We start from the raw sequence: 26,242 nt of genomic DNA on the forward strand, positions 1-26,242 counted from the left end.
CGAGGGCGGGGCCGGGGAGATGATCCAACCCCACGTCATGGACCAGGCCATCAACAGCGCCATCAGCTACCTGGGGGCGGAGTCTCTGCGGCCGCTGGTGCAGACCTCGCCGGCCTCCTCCTCCGGGGGGGGCGGCGACGCGGCGCTGACCTCCATGTACGCCTCGCTGCACGCCAAGCTCCCCCCGCCGCCGAACCCCGACGGCGGCGGCGGGGGCGGCGGCAGCGGCGGCAGCGGCGGCAGCGGCGGCGGCGGCGCGGGCAACGGCCTGTCGTCCAAGGACAGCGCGGCCGAGAACCTGCTGCTGCTCTCCAAGTCCAAGTCGTCCAGCGAGAAGGACGGCTCGGCCAGCCCCCCCAGCGGGCGGGACTCCAGCGACTCGGAGAGCAACAACGAGGAGCCGCGCTCCTCCGGCCGCGGCGGGGGAGGGGGCGGAGCCGGGGCCGGGCCGGGCCTCATCTACCTGGCCAACCACATGGCCTCGGGGGGGCTGCGCAACGGCGTGCTGCCCCTGGTGAAGGAGGAGCAGCAGAGGCAGCTGGCGGACGCCATCCGGGCCAGCATGGAGCTGGCCTCGGAGGGCTTCAAGGTGGTGGCGGGCGACGGGGAGCAGGTGCGTGCGTACCGCTGCCAGCACTGCCGCGTGCTCTTCCTGGACCACGTCATGTACACCATCCACATGGGCTGCCACGGCTTCAGGGACCCCTTCGAGTGCAACCTGTGCGGCCACCGCAGCCAGGACCGCTACGAGTTCTCCTCCCACATGACCCGGGGGGAGCACCGCTACTGAGGGGGGGGGGGCCCGGGGGCGGGACTGAGGAGCCCGGGGGGGCGGGACTGAGGGGCCTGGGGGGGGGGGTCCAGTGAGCTGCACAGACGAAATGTTTCATGTACATATAAGGAACGCTCAACCGACATTAAAACACACACATACACACACACAGACGAATACACACACATATACACACACACAATAGACGCATAGACACACAATCACAAATACGCACACATATACACAGACACACACACAAACAAATACACACACAAATACACACACACACACACACATATGCACACAGACACAATTTAACACACACAAACACGAATACACACACACACACCCTTGCTCTATGTTGCGTGAATACTCACTCATGCATACAAACACAGTCTCACACACACACACACACACACACACACACACACACACACACACACACACACACACACACACACACACACACACACACACACACACACACACACACACACACACACACACACAAAGTTATTTAAAGATGCCATTGTAAAATACACTGTTATAGTTTTTATACCGAAAATGCATGTTTGTAGAATACCAAAAATGCAAATTGAACAGAGTGATGCTTTTTTTTATCTTGAGTTTCAGTGCCATGGAAAGTGTTTGGTCAATGTGCTGTTATTATAGCCCGTTAAAGTTCAACATTGCTATTTGGCATCATTGTGCTGTATTTAGGTGTGAGGTTGTTTATCTATTCATGGCAGCTGTATTATGTCCTCTTATTGATCTTTTTATATAAATATAAAATATCATAAAATATAAAAATATAAATGGTGCATAGGGATCAGAATAAATAATTCATTTTATATTGAAAGGATATTAAATGGAATGACCACTGCGTACTATCCCTTACTGTATTCAATATACACTTATTATACTTTTTTTGTCTTAAACATCTTGGTTTTATTGCCTTTCCTGTTGTTTAGGTCACAGTATGTTTTTGTATTTATTTGTGTTTTATTTAGTTCTTCTAGAATAGTAATATTGACTGCATACTTCCTGTCCGACCTTATAACGTGACATGAAGCTTAAAAACTGACTGCTGCTGGAATCCTTTCCTCCCTAAGTTCAAAGGTCACCTGGTTTCCGTGTTGCGTCCGCTGGGTGACAAGTGTCTATTTGTCAATGAACAGTAGTGATAAAAGGTCATTTCATGCTTGCGAAATATAAATAAATTGTATTTTACATAAGTGATTTATCGAGTGTGTTTATTTTTTGCTTAATTATTTTCATTCTCCTGTATTTAATTCACATAAAGATTTAAATTAACTTTTTTGTGGACAGTATTTGCCATACTACATTCTCAATATTGTACCCATAAACTACCTGCTCTCTGTCGTCTTTAGTTTTGCTCTTTGCAATTTATTGGATTATAAACAGCACAAATCTCCCGCCGCTAGGATGGAAGCGACAGCATTATGTAGTTCATATGCGTTTTATTATGTATAACCTACACTTATATTAGAGTGATTTTTTTGCTGTGATTAGGCTTTACACTATACATCCTCTTTGGATTGTATGGTTGTCCTCTCTCTGAAGGTATAGAGGCCTACTACGGCCGTGGACGGAGCTGCTTATCCGGACCGGTTCATCACGACGTCACCTCACGATGACCATTTCGCACGGGAGCGTTGGAATGATATCTGTATTGGTAATTATGTTTTTTTTTACCTCATTGTTTAGTAATCAATCGTGAAATTAGGTGTCATTATGAGAAGCCATTGTAGTGTTTGAAACCGCCACAGCTTTTCTCATGCGAGACGTGGCACAACAACGTTTAATTCAGCCAAGGCTACGGCATTTTTACGTTGAATTAGTATCGCCCACCAAAACATCCCATGATCGATTATCATGTAGGCCTACAGGAATCCAGCTCGTCTGGAGGACTTGCAGTTCGGCTGAAGGAGCACCGTGGAGCTCCCTTTAGCACCGTCACAGCTGCGTCCAGATGGCTGCTGCGAGATTCGTCAGAAAGGGGAAGCAGCTGCGGCCAGAGTTGAGTCCCCCACGCTTCGTTGGGACCTAACGGGGTAGGGAGGGTATTTGCATGAGAGGGATAATCTGGCCAACCAACTCCTAGCCAGAATCCCAAATCTCACTTCCTTTATTTCTTTTTACAGCCAGTCGACTGAAATAGTCGTTTGAAATAGTCGACTGGCCGTTTTAAGAATCAGAGCTTTATTATAATGATTGCGCTTGCTCTGTATGGGGATCCGAAGGGATGACTGCCTAGGCATCAGTGTAGGCCTACATGGCTGAGTAGGAGGCCTACTCTCTCAAGCTAAACACGCGTTTTAAAGGACGTCGTTGTACACGTTGACGTGTGTATTATGTTCTACCAACATGCGATATTGTAAGAATGCATGCATTGTGAAAATACCCATTATTCAAAATGTAAACTGTTAAAGACGCATACAAAACACGAAAATTAAGTGTTCTTATTTTGCATGCAGACTCGGTGTGCCACCGGGTGCAGCACATTAAGGATAGGAAGTAGCCCGTGGCTTATATTAAAAGCATTCCATATACATTAACCAAGAAGTCAGTCGAAAGGTCAAAAAGGGAAGAGGAAGCTGCCCAAATAAAACTAAACTGAAAGCCATAGAAGGACAGGAGATGGATGTTACGGTTTTGGATGGGCATCATAAAATTAGATCATCACAGTAATTGCATGGGTTAAACAATATGTCACAAGTCAAGGTGTAGGGCCTTTTAAACCATCAAATGTTAAGATACTCCGAGCTCAACGATATGCATATTACGAGATAAGCAAGACACCTTACTCCTGATAGCAATGGTGCCTTGCTGAGTAAGATTGGATCTGAACTTAAAATGTTTGGCAAGACAGGTTTAATCAGTAACACGCAAAGCTATAATTACAACTTTGGGTGCTTGCAATCATACAGCCTGTAATCACATTAACAAGCAAACACACAGGAAATGAAGATACAAGCACAGGGGACCTTGGGAAACGTCTATTGCCTCCATATTCTGAGGACAGTGATGCTATCCTATCCGATCCAGCAAAGGGCCCCCCCGGAGTTCTGAGGAGCCCCCCCGGGCCCCATGGGGACGCGCGACTCCTTCCATTGCTGGCTAATTAAACAAAGTAACAATACTTTGGCAAGCAGTGCGTCGCTGAAATATTGATGAGATACTTGACAAAAAGATGAGAAATAAATGTATTTCTCAATTGTTTCATTTCATCTGAGCACAGTCTATGATAGTTTCTGTTCTTTGAGGGTACGGTGAATTAACGAGTGAAACCATATGGATGTAATACAGATTCCGATGGGAAGAGTAAAAGAGACGGACACAATAAGACACTGAGCTTGTTGTACTTTTATAGACTGACACAGTCCTATCAATTCAACTGTACCTAAGGCATCAGGTAAGAACAAACATTTTATTGGGATTTAACCGTTGCGGTCTGTTTCTGCTGGCCACACCGGCAGCGCAACAACAGTGCTGTTTCTTTATCACGCAACCCAGGAGGAGCTCACTGTTGCCCAATTTCCACACTCGTGATTGGCTCATCCAGCCTCAGGAACACGGGCCGCTGCCAGAGCACGAGGAGCCAAGGGAACAACCTCACTGCCTCCGCCTTGACTCAGCGGAAGTTTATGGGAACGTCCCTCAGTATCATGCTATATTAGCAACCGATACAAGCCACGGCACGTTATTCGATAGATAGTATATAAACAGAAAGGCTTTTTCCACCGGAATGAAGAATCGGAATAATATATAATAAGTAAGCACAACCATTCCTCTTTTTAAGTTTATTGAAAGGCACAACTTTCAGGAAAAACAAGTCACAAACCATCACAGTTTTGTTTGTGAGAGCAAACGGAGAACTATGGAGGTCGTTTGGTAATGAATGTAGAAAGTGGTTATTAACCTCCAGGTCAGCGAGTCAGTCCTCCAGGTCCACCGCTTAACAAACAGATATAATGCAGGTTTCCACCTCTCAAGCTCCCTCACACAAGGGAACGAAAACCAGAGAACAACAACAATTAAGAAAACAGTGACCCGAATATTAACTCAAAACACAACAACAGATATTCAAGTCACTGTATCAAAACAACAGTTTCCCCGACAATGTATCGAACCCAGAGGAAACAGAAACAAACATTATGAAATAATCCGGTCGGTCTCAACGGCCGCACCCGAAGGTGCGGTTCCAGTCCTCGTAGAGCTCCAGGTCTTTGGGCGAGACGCTGGGCCGCACGGCCCTCAGCGCGTCCTGGAAGTCGCGGTAGAGGATGGGCCGCACCTGGTCGGGGCTGATGGTGGCGATGTCACTGAGCTGGATGCTGCGGATGGGCCCCAGCGCCGCCTCGCGGCACAGCTGCGTCATGTCGGCGCCGGAGAAGCCCTCCGCCGCCGCCACCACGCCCTCCAGCTCCTCCGCGGCCAGCTCGTTCTTCTCGCGGGCCATGAGGCTGGCGATGATCTGGCGGCGGGCGGCGGCCTCGGGTAGCGGGATGTACAGCCGCTTGGAGAGGCGCCGGCGGGCCGCCTCGTCGATCTCGTGCGGCCGGTTGGTGGCGCCCACCACCAGGATGCGGTCCTCGGCGGCGGTCGACGCCCCGTCCAGCTGCACCAGGAACTCCGTCTTGATGCGGCGCGAGGAGTCGTGCTCGCCGTCGGTGCGCTGGGACAGCAGCGAGTCGATCTCGTCGATGAAGATGACCGCCGGCTGGTGGCAGCGCGCGATGGCGAACAGGGCGCGCACCATCTTCTCGCCGTCGCCCACCCACTTGGAGGTGAGCGACGAGGCGCTGATGCTGAAGAAGGTGGCCCCCGACTGGCAGGCGATGCACTTCCCGATGAGGGTCTTCCCGGTGCCGGGGGGCCCGAACAGGAGGATGCCTTTGGGCGGGCCGCGCAGGCCCGTGAAGATGTCCGGGCGCAGCATGGGCCAGACCACGATCTCCTTGATGGTGGCCTTGGCGAACTCCAGGCCGGCGATGTCGTCCCAGGCGACCGGGGGCCCGTGGTCCATGATCTCGCTCATGATCAGCTCGATGATCTTGGGCTCGAAGTTCTTCAGCCGCTCGTCCACGACCGTGGGCTCTTGGTTGCTGTCGAGGCTGGCCCCGCCCTCCTCTTCCTCGGATCTCGGCAGCGGCGACACAAACTTAGAGGCGGCCCCTCGGGGCCGGTTGGCGCCGAGGGACCTCTTCATGGCCGCCGCCAGGCCGGGGGCGGGGCCTCTCTGGGGCTGATGGGAGTTCTTCTTCTGCTGCTCGACGATGAACTGCTCCAGAGCGGATCGGAAGTTCCCCCCTGCTGCTGGGGTCTCAGAGCCGCTCCGGCCTCGGTGTGTTCCCTTGGCGCCCGCGTCCCCGGAGGTCCCTCCCGTCTGGTTGTAGAAACTCTTCCGCTTCCCAGCGTTGGAGGGCGGGAAGGGGGCGGACGGCCGGTTGTGCGCGGCGACGGCGAGGCCCGAGTTCCCCGGAGCCGCCTGACCGAACAAAGACTGGCCGCACGCGGGAAGGCGGCCCAAGCCGTCGGCGCCGGTGGTCCCCTCCTCAAAGCCACGCCCCCTCTCTGCAGCGGCCCCCGGCGCTCTGCCCGCGGTGTGGCTACCCTCTGCCGTTCTGGACACTTCAGCTCCTGAGGGTTTGAATAATGGAGCGATGCTGCCTCGGCCTTCTTGTCCGACACAGATGTTAACATCTGCCGGCTCCACCCGGGAGCCACCGCCGCCGCCCCCCCCCTCCGTCCCGGCCTGAATCATCCTCTGCACGCAGGCCAGCTCCAGCACGCTCCCCGCCGTCAGGGACGACTCCCATTTGTCGCTGTGGTTGCGCTGACTGCGGGCCAGGTGCAGGGCGCTCTCCGCATAGTTATTCAACCCCGCGTGCGGGTCGTCGGAGTCCAGCACGGCGGCGTAGCGCTCCGAGAAGGTCCTGAGCAGGCTGTCGGCGCCGGCCCGGGAGAGCTGGGAGCTCGCCCATGCATACTGAATGGAGAGGATGTGCGCCCGGAAGGCGTCGGCCTTCTGTTCAGGTGTGCAGGTGCCGGATGAAATGTCAAAGGACCTCCGCTGCCACTCGTCCAGGTGTGGGCCACTCATGCCCGGGCTGCTCCAGCCTGCTCGGGGAGAAAGGACCGCGTTCATTAAAAATACATGACCCCAGGAACAGCAGGACTGACGAGTTAGCCAGTGACCACCGTCCCAAACGACATTTCAATTTATAAAACCATTAGTTGGCATTTGAGAGGATGGACATTTTTGATGTGCTCCGGGATCCCCGTTGTTATAAACTGGGCATAATTGGATTTAGTAATGACGCTTATAGCTTAGCATTGAGCTTTATATCGCTACATAAGAATGCATCATGGGATGGGGTGTTCTGTTTGCAATACTCTGCCATATTGAGAGGACTAATGAGAGATGTAGCATTGTAGAATCCTAAGTCAACGTAAATATAACATGGTTAACTTTGCCAACCGTGGGGCAGTTTGAGCAGTGTCACAATGAACTCCTGTAACGACTAATCGTTTCACAAATAACTACTCAACAAAAAAACAAAAACATTATGAACTCAAACAGGTAAATTCAATGATCCTATGCTTCCAAAATGAAGGCGGTAATTGCGATGTGACGTCACGATGTACAGTAGTACTTCAATACTGACAATAGAAAGAATCTAAATATTATCAAATCTACACCATGTCAGACAACAACTTGACAACAGCGCCAAGAAACAAATCCAAATGTGCAGGAATCTATGAAGGTCACTTACTAGTATTTGCGATAAGCTCCTGTTAAAATATACATGACCAACACAACTAGTCCACAACAACCAACCTTCCCGCCAGCTGCTTATCCACGAAGCGTAAACGAGGGCTGCGTTCCAATGAGTTGGTTACAATACCGCCATAGGGCTTTATACCTTCGAGTTCATGAACTACGGACCGCACTATTACGTACACTTGATTGAGGGAATAAGCTTTATTAAATGTTTTCACATAAGAGTAAAATGGCAATTAAGATGCAAACACAAGACGAGGGAAAACTGAAGGGAAGGTAAAAGAATTGGAACGGTGTCAACAGGACCATGCTGGTGCGCTCGGTTTCATAGTCCGGGTGGACCTAGTGTGGTTTTAATTGTTTTTATTTAAAGGTTGACATTTTGATGTTAAAAAAAAACACTAAAGATTTGCGCAATTTTTATGACTTACAAGGGACTTTGAAAACATGATAGTATTTCCTTAAACATTATTTAACAATTATTTTTGCTTCGTTCACAGCAAACCTTAGATTTAAAAAGTCCACAATGCCATCTAGTGGCAATTTTGCAGACCTACCGTAACTATGTTAACCGAATTGCATACTGGGATATTAAGTACATTGTATGATGCCAAAATACATATAAATAATTATTAAGAAATATTACACGTGCAAATATGAACATTTTGAGGATTTCTTGTATCGATAAACTCAGGTCATGAGTTCAGCGCAAAAATCCAATAATGAATCGATCAATAGCCTATACACTGCAGGGTAGACTACACTACCCAGAACCAGGCACGGTTTGCGGTAGTCTGCCTGCATGGATGACAGACGACACTGGGTTCAACAAGAGAATAGGGAATAATAGACATACTGCGCGTAGACCATTTGGATTGCGTGACTGCGATCTCGATCCCTAGTTTTCCAGCCAACCATTTGTTCATTTTCATTTACTGTATACTGTTTTGGATTTAAAGAAGCTTGTGCTAAAGTTTGCGGGCTAACAATGATATTGGTCAGTTAGCAAACCGGGGAGATAATCTGAGGTCCAGACGGGAGAGGCTTCGTGAACTGGGGGCGATAGCAGTCACGCCCTAATCCAGGGATACCCATCCAACCCAAACTATGTCCTTCAACCAACACAAAGTGTCATACATGGATCATTTGTAGGTTTATCGACTGTAGCATAACGCCTGAAAGGAGTTCTGGAGGAGGTAGGTCTGGACTGGATATGACGGACTTATTATCATGCTACAAACAATTGCGTCTGCGGAGATAACCCTCGCCAGTCCGCCTGCTGTAGAGCCAACCAGCCGGCTTTACACAACAGTGTGTTATTATTATTCCTAGATCATCATCACAGCCTCTCGACCTCTACCACCATGAATTCCCCTGTATATACATTTGTGACCCGGGACGACAACAGTACAGTTTATGCAGAAGTTGCGAAAATACTTGTTTCGACTGGACACTGGAAGAGATTGAAACGAGACAATCCCAGATTTAACCTGATCCTTGGGGAACGGAACAGGTTACCATTTGGACGCCTAGGTAAATGTTACATTTTATTTGTTCTGTAATTGAATGAAAGATAAACTCAAACGAAGGCTACCTAATATAGCATCTTATGTATTGTTAACCTTGGTATCGTTAATCTTTTCCATAAAATGCTCTGGGGCTGCCACTCAACCATAAAATAGTTGCTCCATCATGTCGATGCGGAGACGTGTTGACGTCTTCCTCTGCAGTCCATGAAGGGATAGGCTGTACACATTATGGAAAGTTGATGCAATTCTTCATTTATTACATTTGTCTGGACAGGTCACGAACCCGGACTGGTGCAACTGGTCAACTATTATAGAGGTGCTGATAAACTCTGCAGAAAAGCATCACTTGTGAAGTATGTATACCATGTTACATTTTCTACACATATGAATTATTCATCGGAAATTAGCTAATAGCTGACCATTGACTCTGCTTTACCGGGACATTCCTCACGCAGACTGATAAAGACCAGCCCAGAGCTGTCGGACGCCTCAACCTGGTTGCCTGAGTCCTACATCATCTATCCCACCAACCTCAACACCCCTGTGGCCCCGGCTAAGAACGGCATCAGCCACCTGAAGAGCAACCCCAAGACGGATGAGCGCGAGGTGTTCCTGGCCTCCTACCACGCCAGGAAAGAGAGCGGAGACGGGACGGTGTGGATCGCCAAGTCATCCGCCGGAGCCAAAGGCGAGTCTTTCTGCTTGAGCTTTGTGTGTCTGAATCAAATTAGGCATTCCTATTAGACTATAATTTGACCATATTACGAAAATCTAATGAGATACAGACTCTAAAATGCAAACGTTTCAGTGGAAATATTTTAACTTCTTCAACTTCTTCCTGCAGGTGCTGGTATTTTGATATCCAGTGATGCGAATCAGTTACTGGAGTACATTGATAATCAGGGGCAGGTCCACATCATTCAGAAGTACCTGGAGAAACCCCTCCTGCTCGAGCCTGGCCATCGCAAGTTTGACATCAGGCAAGTCAGGTCAATGTCAATATCATGTCCAATACTTTCAAGAGCTGTTCATCACAATGATGGCCTCAAATAACTTAACAGGCCCACAGTGAGATGCATATTCCCCCTCATAGAGCCAGAGTGAACTCGGCAATAACACCGGTTTGTACATCACCATTAAATAATTAATCTGAGAGGGATTCAGAACAGCGGTGAACAGCTTCTAACATCGTCCTCCGGACTCTAACGGTGTCCTGTGTGCGCTGGGTTCTCCTCGCTAGGAGCTGGGTGCTCGTGGACAGCCAGTACAACATCTACCTGTACCGGGAGGGCGTGCTGCGCACCTCCTCGGACCCGTACAACAGCGCCGACCTGGACGACATGACCAGCCACCTGACCAACCACTGCATCCAGAAGGAGCACTCGCAGAACTACGGGCGCTACGAGGAGGGCAACGAGATGTTCTTCGACGAGTTCCGCCAGTACCTGCTGAGCGCCCACCACGTCACCCTGGAGACCGCCATCTTACCTCAGATCAAGCAGATCATCAAGTAGGCCCCACAGTGTGTTTGTGTGTGTCTGATGGTTTCATGTTGTGGGGGGGGGGGGGGGGGGGGGCTGCTTTGTGTTTGTGTTCAAAGCTTTGAAACAAGAACGTCGTTGGGGGTTTCCTCCCACTCCCTTTCAAACATCTCTGGCTGAGTGTGTTTGGAGTACTCCTTTGTTAGATCTATCAAGTCTAATTAGTTTATCCGTCATCGCGATTGCATAAACGTCTTTTAGCGACCCTATTAAAAAGAGGGATGGTTGTTTACAGTGCAGTGTTTGAGATGGAGGAGGCCCCCCTAACAACCGTCTCATGTGATCTGGGTCTTCCAGGAGCTGCCTGTCGTGCGTGGAGCCTTCCATCACCACCAAGCACCTGTCCTACCAGAGCTTCCAGCTGTTTGGCTTCGACTTCATGGTGGACACCAGCTTCAGGGTGTGGCTGATAGAGATCAACGGAGCACCGGCCTGCGCACAGTGAGTACCGCGGCAGCCCCGTCTGCACTCATTGATCCGATGGTATGGGTGTGCATGCCACTGTATGTATATCAGTCAAGTGTTCTTCCTCTGTGTTCTCCTTGACTTGGCACATTTTTGTTAAGCTCGACGACTCCTCGAGCCAAGCCTGTATCTCCTCATGTCTCCTGGGATTCTTGAAATGTATTGAGTTTTAAGGAGGGTTATTGGTTCTTGATATTATTCGCAGTATCATCACTTTGAGTCTGATAGAGGTGGCACTCCTTGTGCTTTCTAGATAAGCGTGATAGCTTTCATGTATCGATCCATAGCGACATTTCCAGGGTTTATTGTTTTATAAGTTTGCTTCTAGGCAGGGCTATCTTTGCCACTCTGTATAATATAATCTTCTCCGCCTACAGGAAGCTGTACCCGGAGCTCTGCCAAGGCATCGTAGACGTGGCGATCTCCAGCGTTTTCAACCTCAACAGCGGCAGCGACTCCGCCTCCTCTTCTGGCTCCTCCTCTGGCTCCTCCTCCTCTGGCTCCTCCTCCTCTGGCTCCTCCTCCTCTGGCTCCTCCTCTTCCTCCACCCCATACTCCTCCTCACCGTCCTTCTCCACCATCACCCCTGGCTCATGCTCCTCCCCCAAGCTGAGAGGGCCCCTTCACGTGGGACCCTTCACCAGACTGTAGGCACACCCCCCCCCCCCCCCGAGCTCGGTGACTCCCCCATGCTTCGTCTCATGCTGTCCTAGGGCTGCTCGATTATGGATAAAAATCATAGTCACGATTATTTTGGTCAATATTGAAATCACGATTATTCAAACGATAATTTGTTTGAGTTTGAAAAAATGATATATTTATTCAGCATGTCCCTCTCAAGAACTTTGAAATTTCGCCTTAAAAAAATACACAAAATGGTCCAAAAGAAAATGTTAAAATCTAAAATAATGTACAGATAGCTGTTCTGCACTTTCTTTCGAAAACTCGATTATGTTAATTTTCTGATCGTTTGACGCTAAAATCAAAATCGAGATCGAAATTCGATTAATCGCCCAGCCCTATGCTGCCCCACACAGAAGGCTGTGGGTGTGCCATGCCCCACGCGCCCTCAATACACACCTAGCCCTCACAGGGTGGGGTGTGTATTGAGTATTGGGGAGGGTTTTGGGGAGGGTTTTGCAGTATGCAGGCAGGGGTTTCAGCCCCTGCCTGCATAATGTGTTACATGATCATGAATGTGTTCTCCACTCCCAGGACGTGGGGACGGGGGGAAGTGAATAAAAGACTTGGATGTAAATATTGAAAGTGAAGATGGAGGAGGAGGCAAGTGACGAGATGGATAATAATTGAAGGATGAGTTTTAGAAAAGTGTGGTGCAGCCCGCCACCGCCCATGCTTCCGTTGGATGGATAAGGATGGACAAACGTTGGGCGAAGATGGAAACCGATAATGGATAAGTCAGAAGAACTGCAGTGCCTTTTGTGAATCCCCAAGCCCCCACTCCCTTTAAAAGAATCAGTCAAGTCTTTGTGTTCCCGTCGGCCTCGGCAGTAATGAATCGGGAAGGGAAAGTCGGGGAGGATTGATGTCTTTCTGGTTTGCTGAACAGATGATGATCGAAGTCCTAATGAGGTCTATTGAGGTTTTACCCTGGAGGAGTTTGTTGAAACCTTCAGTCCTTCCTCTCGCTGCAAATGGCCCGCTGCCAAGGTTTGACGGAGAAACACACAAGTTCAAAATCCAAATCAAGTATAGTGCAGTCCCGAATTCCTCTATGCTGGTTGTGTGAATGCTGCAGAATCAGATTACTTAATGTTGGAAGGGTAGAAGGAGTGTGGAAGTGAGTTAGTATTGTGTTTTCATTTTCACACGCACGCATCCTTGCACCTGCTTAGCTGAGCTCTGGGTAGGACACTAGACGGCTGTTCTGTCACAGGTAGTAAAACTACTTTACCACATAGTCTCCTGCTGGTGAAAGCATTGCTTCAGTACAATAATCCTATCATATTTGATACGGCTAGTGTAAATCTATGTTTTTCTATTGCAAAAAAAGTACACCTAAACTATCAAAATCAACGATTATGGAAAGCATTGACACTTTTTATCGTTTCTTTAGGTTTTTTGGCACTAAGAATAACTTGATTTAATGCTAGCCTATTTCTTTAAAATGTAACATGATTAATGGTTATCATTTCTTACTCTTTATAAATGCAAATCATGTACTTACAAAATGCTTCTTAAAAATGAATTTATTTAAAGAACAGGAAAAAGAAAATTCTGTTTGGAAGAATTCAAGTGTATAGAGCTTGTACATCGCATCACAATGATTCAATGAATGCGTTTTATTGGACAGTGTGAGCTGTCAGTTGATGGGGGTGCATGACTAGAGTGTCCCGACAAAACAAGCTACTCCTATTTACGGTATATATTTATGTTGGTTTATGATCGTACAGTACTGCAACACTCTTGAGCCCTCTCAATATGACAACAAAAACATCCCATGATGCATTATGATGTACAAGCCCTATACAGACCAATGCAGTTTATCAGTGTCTGTATACTTTTCCAATACTTCTAAGTTTCAACCGTTTTTGATTTGTCTTCACCAAAGATGAACCTTCACTGTTCAAGCTTCAAGCCTAGGGGAACTCAATTACCTGGCTCATTAACCTCATATCACTGCCATTTCACCTTGTTAATTTAATACATTGTTTTTGTACTTATTTTGCTACACTATAGCGTAAACAGTATTATCGTATTTGCCTGGTTTTTAGCAATGTCTTGAGAAAAACACAAAAAAACATGAATTTTCTACTTGATTTGTGTGACTTTTGTACATTTATTTTAGTATTTGCAATAAAGATCCACTGGTCTTTCCTTAGCTCTTCAGCCCAAAAGTGTCCCTCATGTTCCAATGTATTTTTTTGTTTAGTCCAGCGTCAGCAATGGCATACACAGATCCACTTTCACAGTACTCTCCCAGCCTGTATATGGACATTATTTATGTTTTTATTTACTGTGTGCTGGTGTTTACATGTTGACTGAGAAATGAAGAAATGCAGCCATGAAGCAAAACACCAGTGGTTGTGGAATGGGAAATAATTGAAGTGTATTTATTTAGTAATGACTTAATATCATGTTCTCAGAGGTGATGCATACGTGTGAATATCCACATGCTTTGATGTGTAGAAGCATTACCCAGATGTGTTGCTTGATAAAGAAATACAAATAAATGGCATTTCTGTTGAGACAAGACGATGTACACAAATATACAAATGTCTTTATATCTGCTGATCATGTGGGGAAATTAAAAAGTGTCAGTATTTGAAAGAAAAACATACTTGCTGGAAAAAGTCTTTCCATCAAAGGGAAGGGGTGCCTTAGAGGGAATCGCCTGTTGCATTGCCTGAGATAGACGCAATCGACCTCCTGCATGTAAATGCACCTTCATTTATTCAATTGATTGTAACGCTCTGAATTTGTTACCATACCTTTGAAGGTTTACTGTTGGATGTTATTTCTTGAACAGCATTGATGTTATATCCTGCCATGCACGTTTTGTTGCACATCCTATCATTTTTAGACGGTATTTTCCTCATACATCTTGGGTCCTCTTTCTTACCAAAGAAAACATTGCTGTTTGTTTCCAGATACATTTCAGTGCTTTTAAATGTTATTATTTTTGAATGTCAGATTGGAAGATTAGGTGGTCACCACCTAGAAGCAGGCATCCGTGCTAGTCAAAATAAGTAAATGCTGTTCGTGTGTTTCTGTATGTTTTGATGTTTTATTAAAACCTGCACGAAACCATGATTGTCTTTATCCAACTTTATTAATACATAAAACGATTCTTCTTTATAATTTATGAAGTAAATCAGGCTAAATACTTATATATCTTCAGTTTTCATCAAACCGAGTCATCAAGCGAATTCAGAACTGAAAGAGATCAACACCAAACGTGTTCGTAGATATGACCTTTTTTTATTTTTCAATTAAACGTTATTTAATTATTAATAATAAACATAAATAATAATTAAATAATAATATCAAAGTAGCCAAAAGCGAATGGAAAACGCGTCACTTCATACAGGGAAAACTGTTTTCTCTTCCGGCTGACATAGGGGTTGTACTTCCGGTATCACAGGCACATGTGGTAAACAAGCACTGCAGCAACATGGACTTTTCAACTAAGTGGGATGATCTCTCGAAAGGTCCAAGTTTAAAGCATTTATCGGAACCAGGATTCGGCGTCCCGAAGGAGAAACAACATGCTGCCATTCAGGACATTACTAAAGCCCACACGGAGTCCTTCGATCAAGCTGTCACAGATGGGCTGAGTCGCGTGGTGCAGGTCAGTCCTCCTGTGTAATAAGGTTTATGAACTTGAACCAAGTAATTAACTCTAAAGTTAAGGACTATGGGTTAAAATATGGGACCCGGTCACTATTGGAGATCAATCAGCACAGTGCTACATGATGTGTACATCTAAGGGATAAATCATTAACCATTAATAATGACTAATTACTAATTATTTTGGACTGCACTTGTGCGGTATCCACACGTCACACGGCTAAACGACTATAACAAAGCTATTACACAATAAAGATGGAGCTAATTGAACCATGCATTCCATGATCAAGGCCTGCTATGCTAACCCTTCTTCAAGTCTTTCAATGCACGACGGTTTCATGTAAACCGACATGATCATATGTGTCACTTACTATGTGCAGCCTGCTTTACTTTGCATGTTTTTTTCTTTTCTCAGGCTATTCGGCCGTTGGAGTTCACATACAATAATGACCGAGTCTCCCTCGCCTTTGTCGACGCCACCATTATGAAACCAATGGTGGCAAAAGGCACGGTGTGCCGCGATCTGAGGGTGTTCCCCGCAGAGTGCAGGGCAAGGAAATGTTCTTACAAGTCAAAGATTGTGGTAAGTCATCCTCTAAAAGGGGCCAGCTGTGTGTGAACCATGAGGAATGGTTAACCGTGTTTTTAATTGTTTTGTAGCAGTAGTTTAGTATCAGTAACACAGCATTTAATAAAGTAGCCCATCTTTTTCTTATCCCACTGCCAGTGGGAATATGACAGATATGTTGTCATATATGTTGTCATGTGAATATGACAAATATGTTGTGAATATGACAACAATAGGGACGAAGCTGCTATGATCCAGTATCCCCTCGTGCTGTAATCTGAGCCTCATCGTTTGTCTACCAGGCAGATATAAGTTGGTCGGTGAATGGTGTTCCCAAAGGCATCATCAAACAGAACCTGGGCCAGGTACCCATCATGGTGAAGTCCAAACTGTGCAACCTGCACGGCCTCCCCCCAAAACAGCTGATCGAGCACCACGAAGAAGCCCAGGTAACAGATATATCCCACACCAACTAGGGATAATGCTGACTACTAAATTTCCTTACGATTCAATTGAATGATTCAATTTATGATAAGAAGTTTTGTAAAAAATACTGTTGTTATTCGTTTGTTAATTGGGCCAAAAAAAGCCTGGTTCAACTCTTGTATGCTCGTATGCAAAAAGTGTTTAACCGACTAATATTTCTGATGCAGACCGACTCAACTAAGACAGCTGGCATCATCCATCTGCTTTATGTGAAAACCGACTCTTCTCTCCTCAATAGGAAATGGGCGGCTACTTCATCATTAACGGGATCGAGAAGGTCCTCCGCATGTTGATCATGCCGAGGAGGAATCACCCGATAGTCTTGTGCAGGCCCAAGTGGAAGGGCAGGGGCCAGGGATACACTCCGTACGGTAGGTCAAACCATATTCATCATCAGTCAGGATGGCTGGTTGACCCTCCAGCTTGTTAACGGGTTGGTCTGGCTAACCGTCCAGTTTGTTAATGGGTCGGTCTTGCTGACCCTCCAGCTTGTTAACGGGTCGGTCTGGCTGACCGTCCAGTTTGTTAATGGGTCGGTCTGGCTGACCGTCCAGCTTGTTAACGGGTTGGTCTGGCTGACCGTCCAGCTTGTTAACGGGTTGGTCTGGCTGACCGTCCAGTTTGTTAATGGGTCGGTCTGGCTGACCCTCCAGCTTGTTAACGGGTCGGTCTGGCCGACCGTCCAGTTTGTTAATGGGTCGGTCTGGCTGACCGTCCAGCTTGTTAACGGGTTGGTCTGGCTGACCGTCCAGCTTGTTAACGGGTCGGTCTGGCTGACCGTCCAGTTTGTTAATGGGTCGGTCTGGCTGACCGTCCAGCTTGTTAACGGGTTGGTCTGGCTGACCGTCCAGCTTGTTAACGGGTCGGTCTGGCTGACCGTCCAGTTTGTTAATGGGTCGGTCTGGCTGACCGTCCAGCTTGTTAACGGGTTGGTCTGGCTGACCGTCCAGCTTGTTAACGGGTCGGTCTGGCTGACCGTCCAGTTTGTTAATGGGTCGGTCTGGCTGACCGTCCAGCTTGTTAACGGGTCGGTCTGGCTGACCGTCCAGTTTGTTAACGGTTCGGTCTGGCTGACCGTCCAGTTTGTTAACGGGTGGGCGTGTTCTGTGCCTACAGGTGTTTCCTTGCACAGTGTTAAGGAGGAGCACACGGCCGTCAACATGAACCTTCACTACCTGGAGAACGGCACCATGATGCTGAACTTCATATTCAACAAAGAGCTCTTCTTTCTACCGCTTGGCTTTGTGCTCAAGGTAATCAGGGATTATATTGTACTACCAATACGGCTCACTCTTGTATATGTGGAGTGTCTTGAGGTCTAGGAGTTGTTGGAATGGAGTGCTATGTTCTAACCCCAACAATGTTTTGTTCAGGCCCTGGTGGACTTCTCAGACTTCCAGATCTACCAGGAGCTGATCAAGGGCCAGGAGCACAACAGCTTCTACAAGAGCTGCGCCGCCGAGATGCTGCGCATGGTCATGGAGCAGAATTGCGTGACCCGCAGCCAGACACTCAACTACCTCGGAGAACGCTTCCGGGTCAAGCTCATGCTGCCCGAGTGGTACACCAATGAGCAGTTTGCAGAATACCTCCTCGAGTACGTCCCCATCACCGTCTCCATCCATCATGCTGCTGGCCTGGCCTTGTTGTTGGTGTGGTGCAGTCATGTGATCTAACGGTTTCTGCTTTCACCAGGGAGTGCATCTGCATCCACCTCAAGTCCAACGTGGAGAAGTTCTACCTGCTGTGCATGATGACCAGGAAGCTCTTCACGTTCGCCAAGCAGGAGTGCACGGACGAGAACCTGGACAGTCTCATGACCCAGGAGGCCCTCACTTCTGGACAGCTGTACATACGCTTCCTCAAGGCAAGTGGTGTCGCCCCTCACACCACACGGCGGGAGCGTTGTTCAAGTCACCTCTGTCTGATGACATGCACTGCTGGCTATTTGGGAAGGTGCCATATTTACGAGGGTAAATGGTGCACTCTCTAGAGTGTGCCTGCTGATCACACGAAACCTTCGTAATGATGTTCAAAACCACGTGACTACCATGCTCCAATAGGGCGAGTCTCTCCATCAGGGGAAGGGAAAGCGTTGTAATCCTTTCCGTCGGCGTCCTTTCCTCAATGCAAACAGGAGCGGATGGCCAGCTGGTTGATCAGCGTAATGCTGAACATGAAAAAGAAACGCAAAGTCACGGAAGAGCTGAGCTCCGGTTCCATGATGAAGATGTTCCTGAAGGCCACTGAGATCACCAGGGCGTTCGAATACTTCCTCGCAACCGGCACTCTCGTTTCCCGATCTGGTACGGCCGTGCAGTCATGGCGATGATTTGTTCGCTCTGAATGTTTTCATCCGTCTCACACCGAGCCCTAACTCCCCCCCCCCCCAGGTCTGGGCATGGTGCAGAACTCGGGGCTGAGTGTCGTCGCCGACAAGCTGAACTTCATCCGCTACCTGTCTCACTTCCGCTGCGTGCACCGAGGGGCCGCCTTCGCCAAGATGAGGACCACCACCGTGCGCAAGCTGCTGCCCGAGTCCTGGGGCTTCCTGTGTCCCGTGCACACCCCCGACGGAGAGCCCTGCGGCCTCATGAACCACATGACCGCCAGCTGTGAAATGGTCTCCCAGAGCTGGTCCACCGTGAGCCTGCCCGGCCTGCTCTGCTCCTTGGGTGGGTAGAGAGAGAGAGAGAGAGAGAGAGAGAGAGAGAGAGAGATGTTTGACGTATCCCACCCCACTGTGTTGTTGCAATAGGTGTCACCCCTGTGGACGGGATGCCCAGTAAAGCCTTCTCAGAATGCTACGTCGTGCTCCTGGATGGCAACGTGGTGGGCTGGATGGAGGACGAGATCGCTCCCCTGGTGGCTGACTCACTGCGCACCTTTAAGGTATTGGTTCAGTTAGCCTTCAGCCCAGTGGCTTCATATTCAGTTAAAGAGTCCTCAAGACGTTACGATAAATATCTTGCTTTTAGTACAAACCTTTGTCGCAAGGATTTTTTTGTGAAAAAGAACATTAGCCCTTCTTTATTCTCTAACATTGGAACTCGGTCATCAGTCCACATAGTCCAGCACCCGTCTCCTGCTAATGCACCACATGGTCCATCTGCAGGTCCTGAGGGAGAAGAGGATTCCCCCGTGGACCGAGATCGTGTTGGTTCCCAAGACGGGCAAGGCCAGCATGTACCCCGGCCTGTTCATCTTCACCACGACCTGCCGCATGATGCGCCCCGTCCGCAACCTGGCCCTGGGCAAGGAGGAGCTCATAGGAACCTTCGAGCAGGTGCGTGGGAACGGTTTTCATGCGGTGGACCGGGATAGGACAGATCAAGCTCCATCGTAGGTTGCACGTTGGTCCGCGGAGGCTGCTGTCATTTTCTTCAGTACAAGAGGCGTGTTCAACGGGCCTAGTTCAAATTACTCTTTACGCGATTGGCTGCTTGCCGTCGCTTCCCTGTCGCCATTGTGTTAAACCAGCCAATAGCGCGCCAGGGGGAAGAGCCAGCTTAGTGATTGGCTCTCGCAAAACCTAATAGGAGGCAGAATTTTTTTTATTGTTCTTCTCCAGGCCCTTCTGCTGCAGGGCGGATTCAAGTCGCCGGCAGAATGGGCTGGGGGCACTTAGTCTAGGGGGTGGGGAGAGATGACCAGCCTGATGAGACCAACCTGCGCTCTGAGTGTACATTCTGTTTCCCTCAGTGGAACACGCTGTCCTGGGCCTCTTCCAAGGAATACTAAATGATTAAATCCGTGCTGCGGGGAGAGGGTTCCAGTTGAGGAATATTAAGGAGTGCCGCAGATGGTAGAATTTCAAAACAACGGATGTGCCAAGGAAAAGTGTGGGAATCTACGGAGCAGTTCGATACAAAATAGACCTAATCTTGTTAAAGATCAATCGAAAGGCTTTTCTGCGAGGAGAATGTCTCTCCTTATGTTGTTAAAAAAGTCGAGCCATCCAAACCGATTTAAGAAAACGCTCTTCGGAAGAGCGTTTTCTTAATCGGTTTGGATGGCTGGACTTTTTATAACAACATAAGGCCACATGTGGACATCAATTGCTGCAGAGCCCAGGCCAGAGTGATATTAATCGGGAAACGCAAACCTTAATATCTGGACCATCTTACAAGACTAGCTAATGACATTTCCCGCTCTCTCTTTCCCTCTCACAGCTCTACATCAACGTGGGCGTCATGGAGGACGAGATCCAGCCGGGCGTGACCACACACCAGGAGCTGTTCCCCCACACCATGCTGAGCGTGGTGGCCAACCTCATCCCCTACTGCGACCACAACCAGAGCCCCAGGAACATGTACCAGTGTCAGATGGGTAAAGGCCTCGATCGGTCCTCTGTTTGAATTCCCTTGAATAGTAAATGTTGAAATGCACCCACCACTCGAATCTGAACCCCCCCCCCCCCCCCCACACATCTCGGTCCCTGCAGGTAAACAGACGATGGGCTTCCCGCTTCAAGCGTTCCTGAATCGCTCCGACAACAAGCTGTACCGCCTGCAGACCCCCCAGAGCCCGCTGGTCCGGCCCGTCATGTACGACCACTACGGCATCGACGAGTTCCCCATCGGCACCAACGCCATCGTGGCGGTCATATCCTACACGGGCTACGACATGGAGGACGCCATGGTGAGACCTCCGCCTTTTTAAGAGTCGGGTTTCCCCATCGCGGCCGAGCGGGACGAGGTGATGACCTGCAGTGGTTTGGGGCTCCTCTCCTCCAGATCGTGAACAAGTCGTCCTGGGAGAGGGGCTTCGCCCACGGCTGCATCTACAAGACGGAGATGGTGGACCTGACGCAGCAGATGAAGGGCGAGGACAACCTGGTGTTCCACGCTGACCTGGCGGACCCCAAGGTGCGCGACAAGCTGGACGCAGACGGACTCCCGCAGATCGGGGCGAAGCTGAGCTACGGGGATCCCTTCTACAGCTACATCAACCTCAACACCGGCGTGAGCCAGATCAACTACTACATGTACGTCACCCCCCCCCCCCCCCCCCCCCCCGCTCGCCAATCCCCTGAGCTTGGCTCTCGTTCAGCTTATTCGTTCCTTCGTTCCCGAGTCCGATCAAATGTTTTGCGGTTGTCTGATCGGCAGGAACCAGGAGAGCTCGGTGGTGGACAACATCAAGATCTGCAGCAACGACCAGGGCACGGGCACCTTCAAGCGCATCTGCATCACGGTGCGCATCCCGCGCAACCCCACCATCGGGGACAAGTTCGCCAGCCGCCACGGCCAGAAGGGCATCCTCAGCCGGCTGTGGCCCGCCGAGGACATGCCCTTCACGGAGAACGGCATGTCGCCCGACATCCTCTTCAACCCCCACGGCTTCCCCTCGCGCATGACCATCGGCATGCTCATCGAGAGCATGGCGGGCAAGTCGGCGTCCATGCACGGCCTGTGCCACGACGCCACGCCCTTCACCTTCTCGGAGAAGAACGCGGCGCTGGACCACTTCGGCGTGCTGCTGCGCGAGGCGGGCTACAACTACTACGGCACGGAGCGCCTGTACAGCGGGCTGAGCGGCCTGGAGCTGGAGGCCGACATCTTCATCGGCGTGGTGTACTACCAGCGGCTGCGCCACATGGTCTCCGACAAGTTCCAGGTGCGGACCCAGGGTGCCCGCGACAAGGTGACCAACCAGCCGGTGGGCGGGCGCAACATGCAGGGCGGCGTGCGCTTCGGCGAGATGGAGCGCGACGCGCTGCTGGCGCACGGCACCTCCTTCCTGCTGCACGACCGCCTCTTCAACTGCTCGGACCGCTCCGAGGCGGAGGTGTGCGTGCCGTGCGGCAGCCTGCTGTCGCCGCTGCTGGAGAAGCCCAACAACTCCACCATCCGCCACCGCAAGACGGTGTGCATGCTGTGCGGCCGCAGCGACACCATCGACACCATCAACGTGCCGTACGTCTTCCGCTACTTTGTGGCGGAGCTCGCCGCCATGAACATCAAGGTCAAGTTGCACGTGAAGTGAGGCCCCCGCCGACCGCGGGCGTCGTGTGGACCGAGGGGGGGTTTGGGTTCCTCCATGCGGATTGGAACCAGGCCGTGGTGCCTTTGAGCCAGGGAGGCATGATTTTGTGATGTTGTATTTAAGATATTTTTCTATACGTGGAATTCAGCCAAAACAACACCAGCCATGTTGAAGACGGGTTGTGAAGCTGGTTTGAATGCAATGGTTAAAGATGGATGAGAAGGCTCTATGATGGGGGATAGGGGTTGAAAGATGCATCATATCATCGATTTTATAAGATGTTCATTTCTGTAACATAACAGAGGGGCGTTTCTATGTATGATTATGCTATTTCAAATTCTGCTGAAGAGAGTAATAAAGACTACAGTATAAAAGCTGTTTATGATTGATCAAGTATTTTAATAAACGCACACACAGACGGCTATTATTCAAGAGATTATATTTAAATGTAGTGTTGTGATGTTGACATTCCTCCTGACCTAATTATGAATCATATAATTTGGCAGTCCTTCTGCACCTAAGGTAAATTTTATTCATTCAATTCTACCAAGATGCCCGGCAAGTCTAGCACAGTAGGAATGGTATAGTCGGGCTTCGCTGTACATACGTCTTGCGACGCTCCAGAGTTCTTAATCCAAACCGTAGCTCGCACCCCAGCATCAAAGCCCCCCTGTATATCTGTATCCAGAGAGTCCCCAACCATCACGCAACGCTTCGCCTCTAGGCCAAGCACTGTGAAGCAGTGGTTGAAGATGGAAACAGCTGGCTTCTGCTCCGGAAATTCACCTCCCACTACGATAAAGTCGAAGAATTTCTCGCATTTCGTCGCGATTATCTTCTCTCTCTGCGTCTGAGTCTCCCCGTTGGTGAGCAGAAGCAGTTTGTATCTAGTTCTCAGAGCCTCCAGCAGGGCGCATGTCTCCGGGCTGAGGCTGAGAAGCTTCAAACGGCTGCTTTTCCAGAGGTAGTAGCATTCATCAGCCAACGATCTGGTACAACTGCCGGCGACCTCCTGGATGCTTTGCTCCCAGTGGTCCACCCGCAGCTCGTCTATAGAGCCGCCTGACGTTGGGTCAAAGGTCTCGTGCTGCAGTTTGTGTTTGAACTTTTCACTGATGTGGCCCAAGCTGACGTCATCAAGGCCCCGTGTCTTCCGCAGGTAGTCGTTTGTCTAAAATACAAACAAAATGCAACATATAAATCCACCACGTGTCATTGCATCCACCGCGAATCGTAATCTATTGAATAAATAAATATATTCGGCTCTTTTATATTTAATGTATTATTCAGACCAAAAAACCAAAGTAATTAAAGCCTTCTACGATTGAATTGTTTAATAACCTCACCTTTTCTATTGCAACACGGGATGCAAGTGCAGTTTCAATGAGTGTGTTGTCTAAATCAAACAATATCGCTTCAATGGGCTTTCGGTCCATTGCGGCGTATCGGTTCTTGGTGTTTTAATTTATTTGACACGAGCTCGACGTAAAACACACGCGGAAGTGACTTCGGAATCGAATCGGCTGCGGTTCCTTTCAGGGTCAGGGTTGTAGTTCTAAAAACAGCGCGACACTTCGTTGCGTCCACTAGAGGGCGGGAATGGATCAATTTACAAGCCATGGTCTTTCTTTTTTTTCTTTCTTTTTTACATCAGGAGGGACATGTATTCGAATGAGACTCTTTCTAGGATCAGCCTGCACTGTTTACTTTAAAGGAACACAGGCCTATTAGTACGAACTATATCTGTCTTGTCTGCCTATTCACAATATAAATAGCACTGCAAAGACACCATGTGATATTGTCTGATAATATTATATGAATAATCTTTTTTATTGATAAGAATATTACCCCATCGTTGGTTAGTTCTAGCAATATGTGTAGCTTTTGGTTTGTCCGGACGTGAGTTTTTGGAATTCAGTCAAGACAGTGACTAGGAGGAAATTATATGGTGTAAACTTATTCTTCGCGTCTAAAATGTTTGCCTACTTAATAAGCCTGTATAACTTGGTGGATCGAGCGCACATCCACTATCCAAACATTTTTTATTCATTACGCAACCGTGTGCTTTGCTTACTTTTTCAGCTGGACAAATGCCAGAGGTTCACACGCAACTGCGTGAGGGCTTGGTGCGCTCATACCTAAGTATTAAGCACTACGCAATGCACTGTGCGTCCTCCTATAGCCGCTGTGCGGACGATGCTGAAGTTTGAGTAGGCCTATAGGTAGCGATCTAATTACACTAGCCTAACTTGAGGACGAATGACAAGGATATCAGAACAACTTTGAAGAGCAAGCTGTCATTAATGTATCCTAACAGCCAAACAGCACCTGCCTGTTGCATGCGAAGTTGAGGCATGCTTGTTTAAATGAAAGACATTTTGCAAGTGAATTCCAAGCCATTGCTTAATTATCAGCAGACTTAAAATCAAAGCAGGAAATGTGGTTGCAGTAGGTGGGGACTTTATTCAAAGTCACGCACATGGAATTCCCCGATAGTTTTGAAAGAACTTATCAGCTCTATTTTGGTGTTGTTTATGTTCCCCCCCCCCCCCCCCCCCCCCCCAGAGATCTAAGAGTTCCGCATTCCCCGCGTTTTACAAACATACTCAGTTGCACTTTATCATCGTGGGTGGCCGTGGCGTTGGCCCCTGGCCCTGATGCATGTATGATCTCTTTGCTGGCTGCAACGGAACCCAACAAAAATAATTCTTAATTCTCAGAATAACGATGTTCCATAACATCAAGACATGAAGTAAAACATATCAAGCACCTGCCACCTCTCTCTTTTCTCTCTCTCTCTCTCTCTCTCTCTCTCTCTCTCTCTCTCTCTCTCTCTCTCTCTCTCTCTCTCTCTCTCTCTCTCTCTCTCTGTGAGTGCAGGCCCGGTTCTACGGGGGTGCATAAGCATGCATTGCACCCCTCAAAAAAATGTTTGCACCCTCAATTAAAAAAAAAAAAAAAAAAAGATTTTTTTTTATATAAATATGATAAAAAATAATAAAATATTTGCTCACAAAACAAATTGTAATGAAACTTGTGACAATTTCCATTAAATACCGTTGAGATATGAGCATCCAACATCACTCTGACCGCTCAGTGGTGATCTATTTTTGTTGCCGGAAGCAATTTCATTCGTTTATATGATTAAAAAGACAAACAAATCACAATCTATTGTCAATTATTATTATTAAGAGTACATTTTGCTAGTATAACCGTTGTATAAAGCAATATCACAATCGAGGTCGCAATGTTGTCGGTTTGTCGCTCTATATCAGCGCTGCTGTGATTGGCCGCCGGCTGGCATCGTGTGTCATGCCGGCGTCGTGTGCAAAATGCACGCACCCATATAGTATATGGTGCGCACGGTAGTGACGTTGAACTTCTTCGGCAGCAACAGTTACATATCCGTTGGATATCCAATACATGTATTAAATGTATTATGTTCATAAGAACCCATATTTCTTTTTATTGTATTTATTTACAATCGTGTTAACTTTAAGAGTATTATACTGATTACTTCTTTTCAAAGTTCAAAGTCTGAAAGTGTTCTTTCCTTGTTCAGCTAAAATCTGTTTTATTTTTAAGTGGCAATGTACAATTATTTGTTAGGTCAAATATCCTGCCACAATTTATAAAAAATAAACGTTATTTTTGAATTGCAGTCACATGTTTTTTTTTTAGTGTAGAATTCTGTTCTTTTTTACACCTCACACATCACACAAATCAAAAACCTATCTCATATTCAAAGCTATCGAAGATATCAATAAGCTAATG

At 48.2% G+C, this 26,242-nt stretch overlaps 5 protein-coding genes across 6 annotated transcripts in view; 3 read left to right on the top strand and 2 right to left on the bottom strand.

The window, feature by feature from the left end:
* The window catches only part of ikzf1 (IKAROS family zinc finger 1 (Ikaros)), a 19,570-nt gene extending 17,559 nt beyond the window's left edge, over nucleotides 1-2,011 (top strand). The window contains 1 exon segment of the mRNA XM_030379436.1: nucleotides 1-2,011. This exon segment is cut by the window's left edge and continues 28 nt beyond it. Within this exon segment, the coding sequence (XP_030235296.1) occupies nucleotides 1-790 (790 nt within the window). The 3' untranslated portion in view covers nucleotides 791-2,011.
* Nucleotides 2,012-4,147: 2,136 nt separating this feature from the next.
* Nucleotides 4,148-7,908, bottom strand: fignl1 (fidgetin-like 1). Of its 2 annotated transcripts, none has more exons than XM_030379433.1 (2): nucleotides 7,638-7,908; nucleotides 4,148-6,916 (listed from the first exon to the last, which is right to left on the bottom strand). In XM_030379433.1, exon 2 carries the CDS (start codon nucleotides 6,897-6,899, stop codon nucleotides 4,971-4,973), a length of 1,929 nt encoding a protein of 642 aa, XP_030235293.1. In that variant the 5' UTR covers nucleotides 6,900-6,916; nucleotides 7,638-7,908; the 3' UTR covers nucleotides 4,148-4,970. The 2 variants fall into 2 exon arrangements, with proteins under 2 accessions (XP_030235293.1, XP_030235292.1); XM_030379432.1 differs by having other exon boundaries at nucleotides 7,573-7,902.
* A 452-nt stretch (nucleotides 7,909-8,360) lies between these two features.
* Nucleotides 8,361-14,887, top strand: ttl (tubulin tyrosine ligase). Its single transcript, XM_030379460.1, has 8 exons — nucleotides 8,361-8,776; nucleotides 8,913-9,113; nucleotides 9,384-9,462; nucleotides 9,565-9,797; nucleotides 9,954-10,089; nucleotides 10,350-10,619; nucleotides 10,948-11,091; nucleotides 11,493-14,887. Exons 2-8 carry the CDS (start codon nucleotides 8,945-8,947, stop codon nucleotides 11,764-11,766), a joined length of 1,305 nt encoding a protein of 434 aa, XP_030235320.1. The 5' UTR covers nucleotides 8,361-8,776; nucleotides 8,913-8,944; the 3' UTR covers nucleotides 11,767-14,887.
* Nucleotides 14,888-15,250: 363 nt separating this feature from the next.
* On the top strand, nucleotides 15,251-22,846 carry polr1b (RNA polymerase I subunit B). The gene is made up of 15 exons (XM_030379420.1): nucleotides 15,251-15,427; nucleotides 15,842-16,009; nucleotides 16,297-16,443; nucleotides 16,719-16,851; nucleotides 17,597-17,733; nucleotides 17,854-18,077; nucleotides 18,176-18,347; nucleotides 18,618-18,786; nucleotides 18,874-19,155; nucleotides 19,239-19,372; nucleotides 19,596-19,766; nucleotides 20,653-20,809; nucleotides 20,925-21,121; nucleotides 21,217-21,467; nucleotides 21,592-22,846. The coding sequence occupies exons 1-15, from the start codon at nucleotides 15,251-15,253 to the stop codon at nucleotides 22,466-22,468; spliced, it is 3,396 nt and encodes a 1,131-aa protein (XP_030235280.1). The 3' UTR covers nucleotides 22,469-22,846.
* A 44-nt stretch (nucleotides 22,847-22,890) lies between these two features.
* On the bottom strand, nucleotides 22,891-24,022 carry nanp (N-acetylneuraminic acid phosphatase). Its single transcript, XM_030379481.1, has 2 exons — nucleotides 23,815-24,022; nucleotides 22,891-23,639 (listed from the first exon to the last, which is right to left on the bottom strand). The coding sequence occupies exons 1-2, from the start codon at nucleotides 23,902-23,904 to the stop codon at nucleotides 22,998-23,000; spliced, it is 732 nt and encodes a 243-aa protein (XP_030235341.1). The 5' UTR covers nucleotides 23,905-24,022; the 3' UTR covers nucleotides 22,891-22,997.
* Nucleotides 24,023-26,242: the final 2,220 nt, after the last annotated feature.

The sequence above is a fragment of the Gadus morhua genome, chromosome 15, assembly GCF_902167405.1.
Source record: "Gadus morhua chromosome 15, gadMor3.0, whole genome shotgun sequence".
Lineage (NCBI taxonomy): Eukaryota > Metazoa > Chordata > Actinopteri > Gadiformes > Gadidae > Gadus > Gadus morhua.

Excerpts from the sequence above, each read along its gene's own strand:
- fignl1 (XM_030379433.1), bottom strand. The coding sequence starts at position 6,899 with ATGAGTGGCCCACACCTGGACGAGTGGCAGCGGAGGTCCTTTGACATT.
- polr1b (XM_030379420.1), top strand. The coding sequence starts at position 15,251 with ATGGACTTTTCAACTAAGTGGGATGATCTCTCGAAAGGTCCAAGTTTA. Across the intron at positions 16,444-16,718 it reads AGCACCACGAAGAAGCCCAG|GAAATGGGCGGCTACTTCAT; the intron begins GTAACAGATATA and ends TCTCCTCAATAG. Across the intron at positions 16,852-17,596 it reads CCAGGGATACACTCCGTACG|GTGTTTCCTTGCACAGTGTT; the intron begins GTAGGTCAAACC and ends CTGTGCCTACAG.
- nanp (XM_030379481.1), bottom strand. The coding sequence starts at position 23,904 with ATGGACCGAAAGCCCATTGAAGCGATATTGTTTGATTTAGACAACACA. Across the intron at positions 23,640-23,814 it reads CCCGTGTTGCAATAGAAAAG|ACAAACGACTACCTGCGGAA; the intron begins GTGAGGTTATTA and ends TTTGTATTTTAG.
- ttl (XM_030379460.1), top strand. The coding sequence starts at position 8,945 with ATGAATTCCCCTGTATATACATTTGTGACCCGGGACGACAACAGTACA. Across the intron at positions 10,090-10,349 it reads CATCGCAAGTTTGACATCAG|GAGCTGGGTGCTCGTGGACA; the intron begins GCAAGTCAGGTC and ends TCTCCTCGCTAG. Across the intron at positions 11,092-11,492 it reads GGAGCACCGGCCTGCGCACA|GAAGCTGTACCCGGAGCTCT; the intron begins GTGAGTACCGCG and ends CTCCGCCTACAG.